The 21,968-nt window shown below is 36.5% G+C and overlaps 1 protein-coding gene across 5 annotated transcripts in view; it reads right to left on the bottom strand.

Annotated features, from left to right (window-relative positions):
* Nucleotides 1-21,968, bottom strand: part of LOC150105383 (lisH domain-containing protein ARMC9-like) — a 694,238-nt gene that overhangs the window by 495,401 nt on the left and 176,869 nt on the right. For all 5 annotated transcript variants that reach the window (XM_090394755.1, XM_090394754.1, XM_090394756.1 and 2 more), the window contains exon 10: nt 18,229-18,395. In XM_090394755.1, the coding sequence (XP_090250881.1) occupies nt 18,229-18,395 (167 nt within the window). The remainder of the gene's footprint in view (nt 1-18,228; nt 18,396-21,968) is intronic.

Raw genomic sequence — 21,968 nt, 5'->3', positions numbered from 1 at the left:
AACCTTTCTTTATGTATGGAACAGAAGCATGCAACATTGGTGCCTGTGTAGCTCTGTAGAAATGGCATAGAGGAACTTTTTCTAAGCCTTTCTTCAGCTGATTCCTAAATCGATCTCTGACATGGGCAATTAGCATTTTCCTTTCCAGAAACTTGGGCTTTTAAACCCTCACATTACAAGAAAATCAACCAAAGAACTCAACATTCAAGACAATAATATGAGTGGTAAGATTTAGGGCCACGAGATGGTTGTCTGCCATACTTTCTCTCCCCTGGAAAGTTTTGATTTATTGATGGTATAGGATCACCATCAGTGAATGCTTCAAGGATGAAAAATGGCTGCTTATTAATCTTCAAAAAAAAAAAAAAAAAGTTAGGGCTAAAGGAGCTCTACCTACTCCCTTTGGAAAATATAAGTCAGCAGAAGATTTTTTTTTATTTCAATGTAACATGATGCACATGCTACTACTTATAGAATAATAATTTTTTTTCATCCTTTTGCAATACTCTAACAGCAATACAAAAAGAATTTTGATGTTTAGAATTAATGAATTAGCCAAATGCTATACCACACCATGTTACAAAAACTTTATCAGTTGGTGTATAAATTTTTATACTTAGAAGCATCATAGGAGATATAAAATTTTTTTGTCAGGCAGTGCAGGCCACTATTACATAATTTATGGGGGAGGATTATGTCTGCTCCTGTTATGAAAGTCTCACACTGCTCTATCCTGTTTGAAAATTTTCCACTTGGTTATACTATAAATTAAAGATACCAAGAAATTATATTCTTGGTTTAATCCTGCATCCAAATGTAAGCAAACAAGGCTTGCACTTGAAGTATTTTCAAGACAGGGCAACTCGTATAGAGGCTAATGACTTCACATCACTTCCCTTAGTATCCCATAATGCAACGCACATATTCTTATGGGCATGTATGATGCTATGCATTATGGGAAGGGTCACTACCCAAGCCGATTTTGACCTTTATTGAGATCTCATCAGTGGAAGCCACATCCAGAGGTGATACCAAGGTTGAAGTAATGCAGAAGTCATATTTCCAAGCTTCTAAAGATTAAAACAAAAATATAATTTCTTGGCATCTTTAATTTCTTGTTCTGTCCTTTTAGGATCCTGTTTTCTGATGGGCAACTGTAGGGATTGACTCGGAAGCAATCTCAGGCAGTGAAGGCAAAGTCAAGGTTAACCAGTACCAGTCATCCCCAGGTTTTGGTTTTCAGTGGTCAATTCCTTTTTGGTCTTTCAGGTGCATGATCACAGTGAAATAGCCTTTGGCATGGCGATATAAAGGAGCTGAGGTCATTATTCCTCCTACTGTCCAACTATATTTTCTGTCTCCTAATGTATCAAGCAATCTTGGCTTCCTATACTAATCTAGGCCAATAATAAACACCCCTTCACTTTTTTCACCTGAATAAAGATCAAACTGGTCTGAGTCCTGCCGCAATGCAAGAACATGGTATATGCCTGAGAAGGAGTATGCTGTATGAGATACTAGGACAACTGTTATACAGTAGCAAACAAATTAATCTGAACAAGCCAAATGTCAAGTTTTTCGTTTTTGCTTACTGTTTTCTGTTTTGGTTTTATTTCACTATTTTGGTTGTGTGCTGCATGTTTTAACTGTCTCTATGATGTTTACTAATAGTGTTGTGCATTTTTAATAGTGTAAACAAGTTGAAATTCATAGTCTTTTATTTATTTTGTGTAGCCATGAAATGGATACATCTCCAAGAAAGCATTCAAAAATATGTGCTCTTTCTGAGTACACATCCATGACTCAAAGACAAATTGCCAATAAGTGTGGTGTTTGTATGGGTAATGTTAATGCCATTTTAAAGAGGTATATTGCTTTTCTTTAGTGTCATACAGTGATCAGCATTCATTTTAGACAAATTACGAAGACCACAACTGTGTTAGAAATAATTACTTTAATTTCCCGATGTTCCAATCTTCATATTAAGGTCATCATCTGTAGTGTACACGTGTGTGTGTGTGTGTGTGTATATATATATATACACACACACACACACACACACACACACACACACACACACACACACACACACACACACACACACAGAGACAAGCTATGTTACATTTCAAACAGTATTCCAAAGAGAGAATGATTTGATCAATCATTATTCTATTGGCCTGCCCTCTAGCAGAAAAAAAAACAACCAACATCTAAGCTATATTCTATTTATAACATTATCAGAGAACAAATTCATATAGATAGTTTTATTACAACAAAAGTGATGTCCTAATTTAACATGAGAGTTGTTATATTAGAGCTAAGATCCTGGATTACTTGCAGTCCTATTTATAATGAACTCTTGGATGAAAAGGTTATGTGGGTAGAATATATGCCTTCCATATTCTTGGGAATTTCAGACCATCATTATTGTTAAGATTAGGGTGGTTGATAAGAATTTCACAGGCCTCCATATCACATTTTGGTGTGATGTAAACAACATTTTGCATTTGCTCAAAATCAGGTTTGAAATTTAAAATTGGAACTTTTAAGTTGTTCAAATTGAGGTATTTAGGATATCCTTGAGAGGATTACTGACAACCCTGCTAAAAACATCTTTGAAACAAAGAAAACAAAACTTATATCCAAATTCCATAGATTTAAAGATTGACAATATTCAGATAGTCAATGGATGGACAAATTTGAATTTCTCCTCAATGAATGGAAACAGCCAACCACAAGCCAGTGATAACAATAACAGCAACCAAACAGAATTATGTGATAACTTATAACTTATAACTTATGTGAAGGGTATGCAAAAAAAGAGGCTCCAATGGGAAAAAGTGTACAAAGATTGTACTGTTGAGAAGTGGAAGAAGATCATATTCTTAGATGAGAGCCCATTTCTTTGTCAAAGGAGAGCAGGTATCCTATGTTCACAAATCAGCAGCCGAGAAGAATTCTTCCACCTGCCTCTAACAAGCTCCGACACACCTAACTAAAAAGATGTTCTGGGGTTGTTTTATGCGTGGCAGTCCAGGATCACATGTGCCTGTTGATGTTATGATGAAATGTGACCAATACATAAAATATTGGAGAAAAGAGTGATCCCACAAATCCAGAAAGACAAAGAACTCATTTTCCAACAGGATTTTGCTCCATGCCACACTTAAAAAAAACTTGAAAGAGTTCCTCAAAAATCACAACATCCAATTGCTTCAGTGGACAGGTAACTCTCCTGACATTAACCCAATAGAAAATCTGTGGTCAAAGCAAAAAAAGAGACTTGGAAAATTAAATTGTGATACAAAGGATAACTTAATACAATCTATTATAAAAGTATGGTTTCGAGATGCAGAAATAAGAAAAATGTGTTAAACATTGGTAGAATCCATGCCTAAGTGAATTAATGAACTTATTAGGAACAGAGGAGCACATATAAATTATTAGGTAAAGTTGGGGTTTAATTTTTGTACTTATTTTCTTGAGAAAATAAAATTTTTCTTTAAAATGTGAGTGTTCAAATAAATTTGCTACTGTATATGTATCTTCTTTCTAGTGCTTTTATCCTGCAGGCGCAGGGTCTGCTATTACATACTATGACTTTAAGCAACCCAACTGGCCTGTTGTTGAGCCTGGAGTTGGGGGAGGGGGGGGATGTATTTTGTGTGTGTAGATGTGTATTCACGGGGCCAGTTAGCCTGTTCTGCGGATGAACCCCCACCTCTGTGCGAGACTGGCTAACTCATCTTTAGTCAAAAGAAACCAGATAAAGGTTTCCTCATGTCTTGGGACAAGAATCGAACCTAAATCTTTCCAACTAAAGGCTTTGTTTTTGCCAACTGAGCTATGGAGGCTCCCTATATATATATATATATATATATATATATATATATACCTTAATGATGATGTGAGGTGAATACTTCTATATACAAATGAACTAGTCACATATATATTTCACATGTAAACTTTTATCTTCTCATGTTCATCATCAAATTCCTCCTACCACGTACCTTTAATGGTTGTATAGGAAATTATGATAGTAATAAATGAAAAAGTTACATCATTACTAACTTTTAGTCAAAAATTTTCCTCCAAATTAATCTGTTATCTGTCAAGATTCCAATATTATCAGATCTCATATTGCTGTCTTTTAAGGTGCTTTTTACTGTAGCAATCCATCTACATCTTGGTATTCCTCTGGGTCTTTTCCTGCCAACTTGGCAAAATACTGGTTTTGCTAATCATTCCTCTCCCATTCTGTTCGTGACCATACCATTTCAGATTAGCTCAGCTAACACATTCTTGAATGGTAATAATGTCAATTTCTTTCTTAATATCCTCATTTTTAATATTATACTGCCATTGATGCCATCTATTCATTCCTGTAATCTTTCTCCAAACTTTTATATCCATGGTCTCTGGTCTTTGATCAAGTTTTTCTCATGTTGAACATGGTAAATATGAAAGCAACTAAATATGGAAAAGAATAGCATTTCTTGTCAAGTATAATGCACTTTTCTTCACAAAACCTTGTCACAACCAATGGATATGCAATGTTTCTGAATAATGCAATGCTGTCTACATTTTGAGAAGAATTAAAGGAAAACATAGTCATGTCTCATTCCACACGTATGGTCCTGATCTCGATCCAACAAAATACTTTCAGAATGAAATGGAATATGTATGAGACAAACATATTCAACAACAGCACCTGGAGATTGAAGGCTCGTGTTGAAGGAAGAATGATTCAAAATACCTGCTTCATTATCACATATTGGTAATAAGTATGCCAATAAGGATAGAAAGTGTGATCAGAATCATCATAATTTAGAGAAACTAATTTAGGTTTCTCTGAAATAGAAAGGTTGCAGATACACCACAGAGTGTATCTCTATAATACATAAATCTAAAATACTTTTAAGTTTAATATGGAGTTTTATTTGCTACATCATTTAAATTTGAAGTCAAATATGCTCCTAGGTAATTAAACCCATTAACTTGTTCTATGATTTCCTGATTAAATGTAATCTATATAAGAGCCTGTGTAGCTCAATGGATGTGGCATTTGCATACCACGGAGCTTGACTGCACGAAGGAAGACTTGCTTTCGAATCTAGTCGGTGACTAGAGGAAATTTTCTAAGCCTTTTTTCGACCAGTTCCAGAGTTAGTCGATCTCTGGCACAGGCAAGCGGGTTTTTTCTCCTGGAAACTAGGGTTTTTCGTCCTGTAAACTCAAGAAAATCGACTGTAGAACCAACATTATCTCAGACATTAAATATATTGTATTAGGGTTAGGGACCATGAGATGGCAGCACTTGTTGAGCCGTCTCTCTTCACTGTGTGCTGCTTAATTTGCGATAGCCTTGGGCCAGCTGTCTCTGATTGGATACCAGTGGAGATTAAACTGCCCACCCAGTCTCCAAAAGTTAGATAGGGTTAAAAACGGCCTCGCCTATTCCCATATGGGAATAAAAAGGCGTTAGCTCAGCTGATAGCTGATGTAATCTATATATCTTTCGGGTGTCTTCCAGTTTTCAGTATCTTTATTTTATTATTATAGTTATATAATAATTTCTTCAGGTTTCTTGTAATTTTGCAATCTGGTATTAGAGATCTGATGTATTATCTGTTATAATTACTGCACTGTCTACATATATGATGTGTGTGGCTTGTCTACTATTGACTTTTACTCTTTTTGTTGGAGAAAATGCTTCTTTAATAAGTTCTTGGATGAAACTGTTAAAAAGGCATGGGAGAGTGGGCACCCTTGCATCAGTCCTTGTTTAATTTTAAACAAGGAGTTATGCAAGGATGTTATCCTATTGCATTTGGAGAGTAGTAGTTTGAAATGGATCTTAGCAATTCAAAGTCTTTCAAAATCTTTGGGAATGTTTGAATAAGTTTTTCTCTGTTGACAGAATCAACATGCTTGTTTAAAATGCTTGTTAAAATCCACAAAACAGATAGAGGTCTGTTTCTTTGTCACATACAATTTCAGCCAAACTATGAAGAGCAAAGATATGGACAATTATTGAGATGTTGTTTTCTAAAACCAGCTTGTTCTTCTTCTATTAGCTTCTTATGAATGTTATTTACATGATTCCATATTATTTTTACAAAGATTTTCTAAGAGCAGAAAAGAAGAGTAATCAGTCTATAATAATTACATTTTTAAACATAGTTTTTTTTTAATGTATAGGCTAGATTTTGCCAATTTTCCAATAATTTAGGATAATCCCAATGAAAAGAATATTATCAAAAAGTTTGGTTAATTGCTTAATTACATAAGGTCCACTACTATTCTAGTGTTCTGTGGGTATTTCATCAATTCCACCTTTCACTTAACCAAATGATGATTTGGTTAAGTGAAAGGACTACCTTCCTTTAGGATTATCAGTGCTGTATCTTTCTCACTGGCGGATATATTTGGGTGAAAGCTTTCTTCTTTAAAGATCTGTGTTCTATTTCTTTAATATTTCCAGTTACCTTGACTTGAGAATCTTTTTTCATAGTGAATGGTTAAGGAAGGTATTCTTTGGTAATTTCTTTAACTGTAAAAAAATTTAGACTTGTGACATAAATAAGCTTCTGTACATTTGTCTGTTTTATCATTCAGCATATTTCTACACATCCTGTCTTGCTAGTTGGTTGGTTTCTGTAATATACTCTATTTTGGTCCTTACATAGTTTATTCAGATATTCTTGCTTAATCCAATTATCTCAGGTATTAAGTGATAATTTGGATTTATTGTTTTGTTCTAAAAATCTGTTGGCTGAGTTGGTTATAATATTTTTCAGAAAATTCCATTAATTTTCAACATTATCTTCATCCTTGTTCTATCTTTTCTTTATACATCGACAGATCTCATTTTTGTATGCTGTTTTAACGGTATCCAACTGGATTTGTTCCAGATCCAGTTTGAAGTTTAATGAAGTCCAGGTGAATTTGCAGGAAGAGCTATGGTAAAATATGGTGTTTGAAACTATGAGATTATGTTCTCTACAGAAATCAAGTGGGACACTCTCTCACTTCTTGCATCTATTCCAAATTTATCTATTACATCATGCATGTCATCTGAATATTACTCCAACTTTGGCATTAAAATTATCAATACTGACTAAGCTACAGAGGTATTTAACTCCTTATATATATCAAACCTAGCTCTTTGCAACCTAAGAATACCCATTCTTCTGAATGTACTAAGCAGATATTATCTACAGGCATTTTATACAACAAAGTTCAACTGGTCATACTGCATATAATGTAAAAGTAACTGAAGGATACTCTTTATCAGCACTGATTTCTATGAAAGATGAATTTGGCATGTTAAGCATCAAACCCAGAAAGCTCAGTATTCATCATCAGCTTCAGCAAAGAGGTGCAATGTTTAAAAACAAAAAAAAAAAAAAAAAAAAAAATGCAATCCAATACAGAACATCTATTTCGGATTTATTAATATAAAAACCTTCATCAAGGAATATGCAGAATGTATGCATCTCACTGTTTAAAATGTGGCAGGTGAGGGATGGGAATATATATGTATGCAAGAAATGCAGGCAGTGGAAATCACTGGGAGACATGAGTATTTCCATCTCTGGATTTAGCATCAGCAAGGAAAGTGAATCAGAAACAGAATGCCAATTTCTGGATACCAACAGTGTGTTGGAGGGTGAATAGTATGTGAAAGATGTACATATAGAAATGTGGAGAGAGGAACAGAACTGCTGAGAAAAAAGATGGAAGGAACGGAAGACTGAGTTGAGGAGGGCAAATGAAAAGATTAGAAGACTTGAGAAGTTGGCTAGTGTGAGAAGAACAAGAATAGGCGGGAGAGAAAGGCATGAGAATGGGAGAGACAAGGGAAGAGAGGAAACTGGAGAAAGTCGAGAAAGAGTGTGGAAACAAAGGATAGCGAGAGAGAGGGAGAAGATGAAAGAAGGAAAGTGGGAGAGAGAGAGATTGGAAGCAGAAAGAGACAGGGATGCCAGTGAGAAAAGGATAAATGAATCTGTTTGAAGTGTTATGTATGGAGATTTGATGATTCATGGTGCAAAGAGTAGACTGCCTGAGAAGCACTTGCCAAGTGGAACAACAAAACATGTCACAATGGTAGTGAAGAGGGTCGAAAATGTAGAGCTGACAGTAATGGTTGGTACGAACCTGAGAGGCATAGTATACTGTGTAGTGTGAGATTTGAGACTGATGTTATGGATAGCAAAAATGTGTCCAAGGAAAGATAGTTAGCATGTTGCCCATGTATTATAATGTGGAGTAAAGGAGAAGAGCAGTGAAGATGAATGAGATGATAGCAAGAATATGTAGGAAGAGAGATGTGGAATATGTGGATGCATGGAGTACATTTGAGAACAGAATAGCTGTATGCAAGAGATGGATTACATGTGAATACAGGCATTTGAAGAGACTGTTGATTTTGGACCAAATGAGGGAGACTGTTGTTTTCTGACCAAGCGAGGGTGTCAAGGCAGGAAAACTAGAAATGCAAGGGTGGAATGTAGCAGGTATGGACTTGTGAAGATAGTGGCTTGAGAAATGAGAGGGTGTACACTATATTGCAGCGCCAGGTAGAGAATGGAAGGTGAAATATGCTTACAAGAATACAGGCAATGAACTGGTTTTTCTGTATAAAATCAAAGGGAATAGCATTTTTCAGCAGGACAAGGAATGTAAATGTGGCAATGGAGTGTTATTCATAATAAGAAAAGAACTGTGCCCTCTTAGGGTGGAGAATTGCAGTGAAAATAACAGTAATGGCTTTGAAAGTACATTGTGTGAAATGGATGTTTATTAGACAAGACAGAATGTTGCTATAGACCATGGAATACAAATGGTGATGAGCAGGAAATGTCTCTACTAATTAGTTTGGCAAGTGCAAAGCAAGTGATCATTATGGGAGGCTTCAACTAAGCAATATAAACTGGGCAGAGGAGGTAGCATATACTACTAAGGAAACTGAATATTGGATTTCTTGAGGGGACAACTGTCTTAGACAGTTGTCCCTCAAGGATTCTCTCCACCACATGGTGGAGAGAATCCATGAATCAAGAGTTTTGGATTTGTTCAGAGAATTAGAGGATCTGATTGTGCTGATGTCATACTTGCCCCCATTTGGTGAGAGTGATCATGTAGTCCTGACTTGGAGGATGAATATGTATGTAGAGGTCAAGGCAGAAAGAATTTATGCAGAATTATAAGACAAGCAGACTATAAGTCAGCCTTAGAGACCAGCAGTACAACGGATGAACGAATTTGAGAAAGAGCGGTCAGTAGTGAATGAGATATACTTAAGAAAAAGTTGTTGACAAAAATGGCAGATTGTATAACTGGTAATTAATTTACGGAATTAACAACGCATATAAAGTAAATTAATTAAAGATAACTTTAATGAATCACTTCTATATTTCGACAATGTCACATTGTCATCTTCAGGAACATAAAGATATGGTATGTGCACTACAGGAACTAACAAAGCAAATGAGGAAGAAATTAAGACACTAATTTTGTTCCTAAAGTCCTAATGGTGCCCTCTTGCAGGCTAATTTGGTAGTCTTGGCCGTTGGGCTGAAGTTCTCATAATGAAAGTCTCCCAAATTTGGGGCAGTTTCATGCACCCAAATTTGTTGAGGTTAGGAACGTTTTTTAGAGCTGCTGAAGATTCTTTGAATAATCTTTCGTATTTAAACTTGCTGCGATGGATTATTTTTGTCTTCTTCCAACGAATTTTATGGTGGGTATCTAAGGCATGGTCTGCCAGCCCAGAGCGGCTGTACTGGTGAAACCAGATGTAGTCTTGGTGTTCTGAAATCCTGATATTTGTTGTTCTGCCTGTTTGGCCAAAGTAGGACAATTTGCAGCTGCAAGGGACCTGGTATACACCAGGTAGGTCTAGGGGAAGTGGTTGGTCTTTGGTAGAGCGGATAAGGGATGCCAACTTTTTATATGGTCTGTAACAGGAAGTAAGGTCATATTTCTTGAGGATATTAGTTATTTTTTCAGAGGTGCCCTGGATGTAGGGGATAGTGATAGACTTGGTGTAGTCTTTATTGTTGAGGGGGGGAGGGGGGTTGTGGTTTTCAGGTTTTAGTATTTTTTGGATTTTTTTGGGGTTATAGCCATTGGCTAAGAAAGTGTTGAGGATGTGGTTTAGTTCCATAGTCAGGGCCTTGTCATCTGAGCAGATTAATTTTGCCCTGTTAAATAGTGTTTTTATCACCCCATATTGTTGTGAGGGGGGGGGGGGGGATTGCTGGTGAATGTATTTGCCAGTGTGGGTGGGTTTCTGTAAACAGAGAAAACCAAAGATCCATCAAGCTGGCGGGTGATTAAAGTGTCTAGGAAGGGGAGGGTGTTGTTTACCTCTTTTTCTAAGGTGAACTGGACTCTGGGATGTTGGTTGTTTAAGTGTGTTAGGAAGGAGTGGAGTGAGTCTGAGCCATGTGGCCAAATAGCAAACACATCATCCACATAACGAAGCCAAATAGTGGGTTTTTGTGGGGCGGAGTTTAAGGCTTTTTCTTCAAATGTCTCCATAAAGAAATTGGCCAAGGGTGGGGAAAGTGGTGAACCCATGGCTGTCCCCTCTATCTGTTTGTAGAACTTTCCTTGCCAAACGAAATAGCCTGAGTTCATTGTGAACTGAAATAGGGCTGAGATATCGGGAGGAAACTTGGCTTGGATGAGCTCAAGGGTTTCTTTGAGTGGGACATTAGTGAATAGGGAGGAGACGTCAAAACTGACCATTATGTCAGTGTGTTGGAGTGTGAGGTTTTCTATACTGGCTTTAAAGTGGGCCGAGTTTTTTATGTGTGATGGTGTGTTGCCAGTGTAGTGTGTGAGCGTTTTGGCTAAATGTTTGGCTAATTTATATGTGGGGGAATCAATGCCATCGACTATGGGACGTAATGGCACATTTTGTTTATGTATTTTTGGGAGTCCATATAATTGGGGGGGTCTAGAGTTATAAGGTTTAAGCTTGTTGGTGACTTCCACAGGCCAAGAAGTGACTTTCTTAAGGAGTCTGTGGATAGTTCTAATCTGAGAGCTGGTCGGATTATATTCAATTGGGAGGTAAGTAGTACGGTCTCGTATTAAGGAATTTAGCTTACCTTTGTAGTCTTTTTGATTGAGTACCACAGTGGCGCTTCCCTTATCAGCTTTGGTGATTACTATTTTATTGTTGTTTTTTAATTCTTGTAGGGCTGTGTATTCGTTTTTGGATAAGTTGGATTTTGGAGGTTTGGCTTTAGTGAGAACACCGACTACATCCAGTCTCACGTTGTTGGCGATATGGATAGGCAGGTTGCGAATTCCACGCTCTATTTGAATCATGATTTCTTCAGCAGAAATCCTTTTTGGAGCTAGGGCGAAATTGTGACCACGTGAAAGTGCGGTGAGTGCTTCAGGCTTTAAAACTGCCGACGAGAAGTTGACTACTGTGTTAAGTGGTGGCTGGGGTACAGAAGTAGAAGTCTTGGTCAGGTTTTCGTATTTTTTTACGTGCCGACTACGTATTTTTTCGAATTCCTTTCTTGCCGATGTGCATGATATGTCATGGAGTATCGACCATAGATCAAGGCCGAGTGTGTTAGAAAGCTCTTCCTCTAGCGCCCGTACGTTTTTGTTTTTCTCGGCAAGGAGAACGCGCGTCGCGGTAATTTGTTCTCTTAACAGGGCGAAGCTAGTGCGGTTATAAATGCGTAGAGCTTTCTCGGAAGTGAAACGGTGCTTCAATTTGACACAGTTGGGGATCACTTTGTTATCCCGGCAGCGTTTTAGGAACGTCAGGCGATTTATTTGCCTCGATATCTTTAACCTCAATTTGCCGTATTGACGGGCCTTTCGTGCGATTGCATCTCCGTGGATGATCATGATTCTAGTGGTAAGACTTATACGTTGGTTAGACATAACTGGTAATTAATTTACGGAATTAACAACGCATATAAAGTAAATTAATTAAAGATAACTTTAATGAATCACTTCTATATTTCGACAATGTCACATTGTCATCTTCAGGAACATAAAGATATGGTATGTGCACTACAGGAACTAACAAAGCAAATGAGGAAGAAATTAAGACACTAATTTTGTTCCTAAAGTCCTAATGGTGCCCTCTTGCGGGCTAATTTGGTAGTCTTGGCCGTTGGGCTGAAGTTCTCATAATGAAAGTCTCCCAAATTTGGGGCAGTTTCATGCACCCAAATTTGTTGAGGTTAGGAACGTTTTTTAGAGCTGCTGAAGATTCTTTGAATAATCTTTCGTATTTAAACTTGCTGCGATGGATTATTTTTGTCTTCTTCCAACGAATTTTATGGTGGGTATCTAAGGCATGGTCTGCCAGCCCAGAGCGGCTGTACTGGTGAAACCGTAAAAAAATACGAAAACCTGACCAAGACTTCTACTTCTGTACCCCAGCCACCACTTAACACAGTAGTCAACCTCTCGTCGGCAGTTTTAAAGCCTGAAGCACTCACCGCACTTTCACGGGGTCACAATTTCGCCCTAGCTCCAAAAAGGATTCCTGCTGAAGAAATCATGATTCAAATAGAGCGTGGAATTCGCAACCTGCCTATCCATATCGCCAACAACGTGAGACTGGATGTAGTCGGTGTTCTCACTAAAGCCAAACCTCCAAAATCCAACTTATCCAAAAACGAATACACAGCCCTACAAGAATTAAAAAACAACAATAAAATAGTAATCACCAAAGCTGATAAGGGAAGCGCCACTGTGGTACTCAATCAAAAAGACTACAAAGGTAAGCTAAATTCCTTAATACGAGACCGTACTACTTACCTCCCCATTGAATATAATCCGACCAGCTCTCAGATTAGAACTATCCACAGACTCCTTAAGAAAGTCACTTCTTGGCCTGTGGAAGTCACCAACAAGCTTAAACCTTATAACTCTAGACCCCCCCAATTATATGGACTCCCAAAAATACATAAACAAAATGTGCCATTATGTCCCATAGTCGATGGCATTGATTCCCCCACATATAAATTAGCCAAACATTTAGCCAAAACGCTCACACACTACACTGGCAACACACCATCACACATAAAAAACTCGGCCCACTTTAAAGCCAGTATAGAAAACCTCACACTCCAACACACTGACATAATGGTCAGTTTTGACGTCTCCTCCCTATTCACTAATGTCCCACTCAAAGAAACCCTTGAGCTCATCCAAGCCAAGTTTCCTCCCGATATCTCAGCCCTATTTCAGTTCACAATGAACTCAGGCTATTTCGTTTGGCAAGGAAAGTTCTACAAACAGATAGAGGGGACAGCCATGGGTTCACCACTTTCCCCACCCTTGGCCAATTTCTTTATGGAGACATTTGAAGAAAAAGCCTTAAACTCCGCCCCACAAAAACCCACTATTTGGCTTCGTTATGTGGATGATGTGTTTGCTATTTGGCCACATGGCTCAGACTCACTCCACTCCTTCCTAACACACTTAAACAACCAACATCCCAGAGTCCAGTTCACCTTAGAAAAAGAGGTAAACAACACCCTCCCCTTCCTAGACACTTTAATCACCCGCCAGCTTGATGGATCTTTGGTTTTCTCTGTTTACAGAAAACCCACCCACACTGGCAGATACATTCACCAGCAATCCCACCACCCCCCCTCACAACAATATGGGGTGATAAAAACACTATTTAACAGGGCAAAATTAATCTGCTCAGATGACAAGGCCCTGACTATGGAACTAAACCACATCCTCAACACTTTCTTAGCCAATGGCTATAACCCCAAAAAAATCCAAAAAATACTAAAACCTGAAAACCACAACCCCCCTCCCCCCCTCAACAATAAAGACTACACCAAGTCTATCACTATCCCCTACATCCAGGGCACCTCTGAAAAAATAACTAATATCCTCAAGAAATATGACCTTACTTCCTGTTACAGACCATATAAAAAGTTGGCATCCCTTATCCGCTCTACCAAAGACCAACCACTTCCCCTAGACCTACCTGGTGTATACCAGGTCCCTTGCAGCTGCAAATTGTCCTACTTTGGCCAAACAGGCAGAACAACAAATATCAGGATTTCAGAACACCAAGACTACATCCGGTTTCATCAGTACAGCCGCTCTGGGCTGGCAGACCATGCCTTAGATACCCACCATAAAATTCGTTGGAAGAAGACAAAAATAATCCATCGCAGCAAGTTTAAATACGAAAGATTATTCAAAGAATCTTTAGCAGCTCTAAAAAACGTTCCTAACCTCAACAAATTTGGGTGCATGAAACTGCCCCAAATTTGGGAGACTTTCATTATGAGAACTTCAGCCCAACGGCCAAGACTACCAAATTAGCCCGCAAGAGGGCACCATTAGGACTTTAGGAACAAAATTAGTGTCTTAATTTCTTCCTCATTTGCTTTGTTAGTTCCTGTAGTGCACATACCATATCTTTATGTTCCTGAAGATGACAATGTGACATTGTCGAAATATAGAAGTGATTCATTAAAGTTATCTTTAATTAATTTACTTTATATGCGTTGTTAATTCCGTAAATTAATTACCAATTATGTCTAACCAACGTATAAGTCTTACCACTAGAAGGCAGATTGTATATCAAGTGAAATGATAAATTGATTTGGAGTTGAGTGGATGACAACAATTAAAGAAGAATTGCAACTAATCTCCAAGAGAGACTTGGAGATTAGTTGCATGGGTATATAAGTCTCGGATTAGGAAAGTGACTAATTAGAAAATTAGAAGAGACTAGAACTGCAATTCAAGGAGGATCCCAAAGGGCTTTTTCACTATGTGGTGAGTAGGAAGAAAAATGATTGTGGATGGATTACCTTGCTGCATTAAGATGGGACTCAGGTGATCTATATGAATGACATAGTCGAGCTACTGAATGATCCATTTATTAGTGTGTTCCATCCTAGTATAGCAAGCTTTATTCCTAGTAGAATAAGGAATGGTGAAGTGTTAGAAGTGAATGAAGAGGATGTATTCCAAATACTAAGTATGTTAAATGTAAGTTAGGCATATGGACTAGATGGAATTTCACCACATGCTTTAAGGGAATGTACTATGGAACTAACTCTGCCAGCCTACTTGGCTGAGTGGTTAGTGTATCTGATTTCCAGCCAAAAGGCTGCGGGTTCAAATCCCACCGTGGGCATGGATTTTTGTGATTGTCTGTGAAAATACTAGTGGTGGTGGTGGGCAGTAGACGGCATTAGTGTAGATGATGATGGTAGTTGCAGTTCTCTGTAGTTGGTGGAGACAGAGAACTGTAGAGTAGGTGCCCTCCCTCGATGAGTCCTTGGAGGTATCATAATAATAATAATTAACTAGACTGTTTAATGAATATCTTGCAATGGGCCTGCATAAAGGGAGTAGTAGCATGGAAGTCTGTGTTTCCTTCTGTAATTAAGATTTTGGAGAATTTGGAATTGGAGAAATCATACAGAATTGAGCAGATGAGGACAGTATTATTTATGCAGACTAGCATGGATTTGTTAAAGGACACTCTTGTTTTAATAACGTGGTTACCTTTTACAATAGAGTAATAGGACAAGTAGATAAGGGTACAGCTCACAGTCTTTTTTTTTTTTTTTTTTTTTTTTTTTTTTTTTTTTTTTTTTTGAAAATGCAGCAGATGTTGTAACTTATGGATTTGGATATCAAGCTAGTGGACTGGATTGAAAACTGACTTTCTGATAGATATTAGATAAGCAAATGGATGGATAAGCAAATGAATGGATATATCAATTTAATGCAACTAAATGTAAGTGTTCTGAAATTTGGGATCCCCAGACAGGATGGGATGCTCCATACTCACTTGGTGGAGTTATATTGAGAGAAGTGGAGAAAACAAGGGATCTTGGGGTTTGTAGATAGAAATTTAAAGTTCAGTGGACATAATGAAAAGTTTATGAAGAAATCACAGTTGAATTGCTGCAGTACTGAGGACACTGACCACAATAGATAAAAGGTTGGTAGTCCCATAGTATAAATCTTTGATCAGACAACCTCTGAATTTCTGTGCTCAGATCTGGTCACTGATATTTGAAGGGGATAAAGTAACTGTGGAGAAGGTGCAAAGATAGATAACAAAAATGATATCAGGATTGTGCAATGTTGATTATGAGGATAGACTGAGGGCATGCAAACTGCAAAGTTTGGTGAATAGAAGACAAAGGGAACAATATGACTGCAACATTTTAAGTTGTTGAAGGATTATTATTTGATTAACTGAGGAGGTTTTTTCATACGGTAGAACAATGGCCGGCCTGGTTGGCCGAGCAGTTAGCGTATCCGCTCTCAGCCAAAAGGCTGCGGGTATGAATCCTGCCATGGGCATGGATGTTTGTGATTATCTGTGGAAATACTAGTGGCAGTGATGGGCAGTAGATGCCGTTGGTGTAGTTGCAGTTAGTTGTAGTTGTTGGATTGAGTGGTGGAGAGAGTTGAAGAGTAAGTGTCCTCCCTCGATGAGTCTTTGGTGTCTGGAGGTGTCATGTAATAATAATAATGGAGGGAACAAGGATAAGTGGCCATCCCTAGAAGTTAAAAAGAAAGTGGTGAGTAAAAGGGTAAGAAGTAAGTTTTTTGCATAGAGAGTGGTAGGAGCATGAAGTGCACTGCCTAAGAGGATGGTGAAAGTGCAAGTCATGGATGAATTTAAGGAGTAGTACAACAGACTGTGTTGCCTGTTGCTGGCCTTCTGCAATGAATCTTGTGACTCCATGGAGGTCAAGAAAATAATAATAAAAATTTTGGAATAGCACTGAAGAGATGACTCTAAATAAATCAACCACCAACATTTTTTGTACAACAGATTTAAGAGCATTAAGATTGTTACAGATGCATTGCAGAAGCAGAAAAAACAAAAGTATTTGATGGAAAAAAAAAACTTGGAACAGTAATATTATAAACAGCCAGAAGTCTGTAAAGAAGTTTTCAATGCAGAGCAGTAGCATGAAAGTTGTTGACTGCTAATGTTTGTTTTGTCCAGTTGAAGTCTGGTTCCATTTGGGCAGGTACTTTATTTCTAGAAATTACTTAGTATAACGGAAAAAAATCCTTTGGAATTATATGAGTCCACTACAATCCCCCCAAAAAAAATAAACGAGTTGCATAATATTTAGTCAACAGAATTTTCAGTACGTTCTTTAATGAAATTGTCAATAGTTAATATTATATAAAATCTGAGCCAAGATTTGTGAAACCATCATGAAACAAGGTTTCAATAAAACAAATTGAGATACTCACACTTCTTTAAGACTTCAAGTGTAATTAAGTTTAAACAGTTAATTTTGAAGCAGGCATAGTCAACATCAAGTCTTAAATAAAAGGACTATATTTGTTTTAATATAAAACTGTATATTCAAATTATCTTCAGAAAAACAGTAAAGCAGGTTTCAGAGCATGCAGTAGATGATAACCATTGCAAGATAAGTCATGTACATTTATTTGAATAACATGATCCCTACTTTCAGCACTATTTGTAATATAATGACATATAACAGTGGCTACAGTTTCTGACACGACATTTTCTTTTTTGCTTTTTTAACCATTGTACAAAGAACACTGCAATAGCACAACCAATTACTTGTTCTAATATTCAGTATTTCTTGATTAGCAGAGTAATTCCTTGTGTTGCCTTTGCTATTTTGTGTTGTCCTCTGAACATGACTCCATGACCACCATCAGCCTTCGATCAATATTTATCTTTATTTTTTGCAGTAAACTAATTAGTAAACAGCAATCTATTTCTTCAGACTGAAATGAAAACATTAAAGCAGAAGTGCAATATTCCTTCTCATCTGTCCACAGAGGCAGTCTATTCAAATCCACTTGAAGGAAGAGTATATCAGAATTTACTATGACACTTATTCTCTTCGGGAAATCAGCAATCAAAATTTATGAAATATTACATACAAAAAGATATTCATTATCATCATTACTAGACACGTATCCTTCACAAGTGTGTAAGAAAAATATATGTATAATATCATTGTTGCTGTTAATAGCACCTCATTAGTTACGCTGATATTCTACAGTAAAAAAAAATTTAAATTTGCAATATAAAAAATAACAGGTACTGTTTCCAACTACATAGCAGAACATAAATTCATACATTACACGTAATTGACCATATATTTTATATACTGGGAAACTGCATATAACAGCTATAAAACCACAGTTAGTGGTTAAAAATTCTTTATTGCAAACCTTAGTTTTTGATTTGAAGAGTTTTTTGCAAAACGAGGTTTTGAAGAATTATTTCCACCTTCCTTAGTCATTGAGGATAATTCTAAGAAACTGTTCTCTATTTCCTGAAGCTTAAAAACATCAGGGAAACGGCTGGCACATGAAGACAGTACACTATCCATATCTACCTGCAAAAAACAAATTAAGCTAAGTCAGTTTTCTTAATAATTTTATTTTTAATATTACTATTATTACTTGTGACCTATATAATAGCACTGAGACTTTGTTTAGGGATTATTATTATAGTTCTTTGAAAGATTCGAGGTTTCCAGGAATAGCCTTTCAGATCTGTATTTGCTTCTGTATAATAGGGAGGTTTTCTACTATTGGATCCAGTGATCCATATCGATGGCATGGTCTGCTACCAAAAATGGTTGTAACATAGATACTGACATTATTTCTATGTTCATCCAGTTGAATATTAGCTATTTGTCCAAAGTATATCAATTTGCAAGAGAAAGGAATACTGTTGACACAGGGATGATCTAGATCAGGGGTCTCAAACTCAGCAAATGACATCAATTAGATGTATATCAGACACGGGCCGTATTCAATATTATTCTGTGAACCACAACTAAAAAAAGAAAGGCTCTAACAAAGACCCTTTTGTTGCTGGCCCTTTATGGCTTATGTAAACAGTTACACCACTATTTAAATTTATAACCATATTGATTTTTAAATTTTAAAAATATAACAAGTTTAGAAAATATAAGTTCAATTACATTTTATTCATACTTTAAAGAAAATTATTTAAATACATAATTTTGACTCACAAAAATAAAGATTTTTATCTACGAGTCCTTTTTTTAATTTGATTTTGATCCTGAAACCTGACATCTTTTCCTCGGTACTAATATGTCAATATCTGCTTTTTCGTTTTGTGTTGCAATATGAAGTATTGCATTTAATCTAGAATCTTTTATCCGTGAGCAGAACTTTGACTTATTAAAAGTTTCATAATTGAAAATAATTGCTCACATACATAGGTGCTTCCAAAGATTGACAACATTTTTGTACAATAAATTTTATATTTGGGATATTTACTGCCGAGGTATTTATAAAAATTTGGTATGCCAACTTCGTTATATTTATTTTTTAGTTCAGTATTGCGCTGGAGTTCAATTACTTCCATTTGTAATTCTTCGTCAACATTTTCAATATTAATTAAAAAAGGTGAACTGAATAATAATAATTCATTTTCAAACTGGTTGAAATCATAAAATCTTTTTTCAAATTCAATTCTCAATTCTTCAATTTGAGGAATGTACATTTCAGCATTATTATTTCGAGAAATTGATTTAAGTGTAGGAAAGTGGGCTAAATTATTCTTTGCCAACTGGGTTTGCCAAAGATAGAGTTTCGCCAGAAATCACTTAACTAAATCATACATATGACATATCGATTGTTCACATCCTTGCAGAGCAGTATTCAAAGTGTTTAAGTGGCTCGTTATGTCAACTAAAAAGGCCAAGTCTTTGCACCAATCATCATTGGTAAGCTGAGGAATCAATTTTCCTTTGGATAAAGTAAACATGTCAATTTCTTTTAAGAGTTCAAAAAATCTTTTTAAAACGATGCCACGACTAAGCCACCTAACCTCCATATAATGTAGCAAACTGCTGTATTGTGAACCAATTCATCCAACAAAGCATTGAATTGTTGATGATTCAAGGCGTGAGAGCATATCCAGTTTACTGTTTTAATTACTAGTCATGACATGTTCCATCTTTAGTTTTTTAGCACAAAGTGACTCCTGGTGTATTATGCAATGAAGCAATTTGTTTGTCCTTGCACAACATTTCCTTTTTCATTTGAAGATTTGTAACAAGTCCGACATTAACCCCAACCATAGCAGGAGCCCCATCTGTAGTCACACTTACTAATTTTGACCAGTCCGCATGAGCATTTTCTAGACTTTTCTCAATACACAAATATAAGTCATTTCCTGTCGTTGTTCCTAATACAGGCACTATATCAAATAGTTCTTCAGTCACATTCATATCGTCATCAACGCCACGAATAAATATTGCTAACTGGGAAGTATTAATAATGTCTATACATTCGTCAACTGCAATGGAAAATGCTACAAAACTCTTTATTTTTTCATGCAATATATCTTGGAAGTTCTCTGCTATATCTTCAACACGTTCTGCAATGGTATTTCCTGATAGGCTGATACTTTGAAATGCTTGCTTTTTTTCTGGACATATGAATTCGACTTCACTTAAAACACAATTTTTAATAAATTTTCCATCAGTAAAAGGTTTCGAAGCCTGAGCAATTTTTTCACTTATGACATAACTACATTTAACAGCAGCATCACTTGTTGTGCTGCTGTTAAATGTAGTTACACACATTCGAAAATATCCTCTGTTGAAACTTCAGTTCATTTTTTAAATCTTTAAGTTTGTCATCACACATCTTTTCTGTATATTTATCACAGTTCTTACGGTTTGTTTCATAATGGCATTTTAGGTTATGTTCTTTCACCACGGCGACACTTTGGCTACATATCAAACATGTTGGAATATGTTTTACTTCCACAAAGAAATATGCCTTCTCCCATTTTTCTTGAAAAGTTCTGCCTTCTTGATCTATTTTTATTTTTTTTTAACTTTAAATTCAGACATTGTTATGGGCAAAAAAAAATATCAGTTATTGCAGTAACTTTTTATTAACACACTATCATATTACAATGGTAACCTGTAACTAACTGACATTGTATCACATGGCTTAAAATGGCTACGTGACAAGTAACTTCCATTCAGTGTTGCCAACATTTGATAAAACATGGTACAAAGAATTGTAGTAATAAGTTTTATTTTTGTTTAAAGTTGTCATAAAACATTTAGAAGTTTGAATTTTTTCTGTTTTAATCCCCACAAGATGTTAGAAACATTGATTTTTAGAAAAGAAATCATGAAGGTTGCAGGCTGGATACACGAAACCTTCATGGGTCATATCCGGCCCATAGGCTGCCAGTTTGCGAACCTTGATCTAAATGATGGAAAAGACTTTTTGTGAGCAGATAAGGGTAGTTAATTTTTGGTATGGTATAAAGGAAGTCTGCATGTAGTACCTTTTAAGAATGTGCAGATTTTTTCTGAGATGCCATCCCTTTTGTCATTCCAGATGAGATTCCATGCCAATGTATTACCATCCTATCTCAGATGTGAGAGATGGCAACAAATTTTTTGTGATCTGAATTTGGAAGGTGAGAGAGTTCTGGAAATGGGGATGCCATTGGTTAATAATGTGTTCTGTATGTGATTGATTTTGGCAGAGTGGCTAGTATGGTCCAGTGTTGTAGTTCTATTTACTAAGGTTTTGATAATTTCATACTGCTAGGAGTGATGACAATGTAATTGCTGAACCAATTTGGGTAAGTTTCCTGTAGGCAGAAAAGGATAAGGATCTGCTGGGTAACGAGGTAATCAAAGTGTCAAAGAAGGACATATGATTATTAGCTTCTTTTTGAACAGTGAAATGGATGCTAGGATGCTAATTATTTTATTCATGCCATGTGGCCAAATGGAGAATATGTCATCAACAAAGCAAAAAAAGATATTGTGGGTTTGAATGGAGTAAAGTTTGAAACTTTTTTTCAGAGTGTTACATGAGAAGATTGGTGAGGAGAAAAGAAAGAGGAGGAGAGGTAGTTATAGCTGTGCTTTCAATCTGCTTATCTTTCATGAAGCGTT

Source organism: Typopeltis vanoorti, chromosome 6 (assembly GCF_054136105.1).
Source record: "Typopeltis vanoorti isolate ZY-2024b chromosome 6, IOZ_Tvanoo_1.0, whole genome shotgun sequence".
Classification (NCBI taxonomy): domain Eukaryota; kingdom Metazoa; phylum Arthropoda; class Arachnida; order Uropygi; family Thelyphonidae; genus Typopeltis; species Typopeltis vanoorti.
The sequence above is the reverse complement of the archived record's forward strand: the minus strand, read 5'-3'. Positions and strand labels throughout refer to the sequence as shown.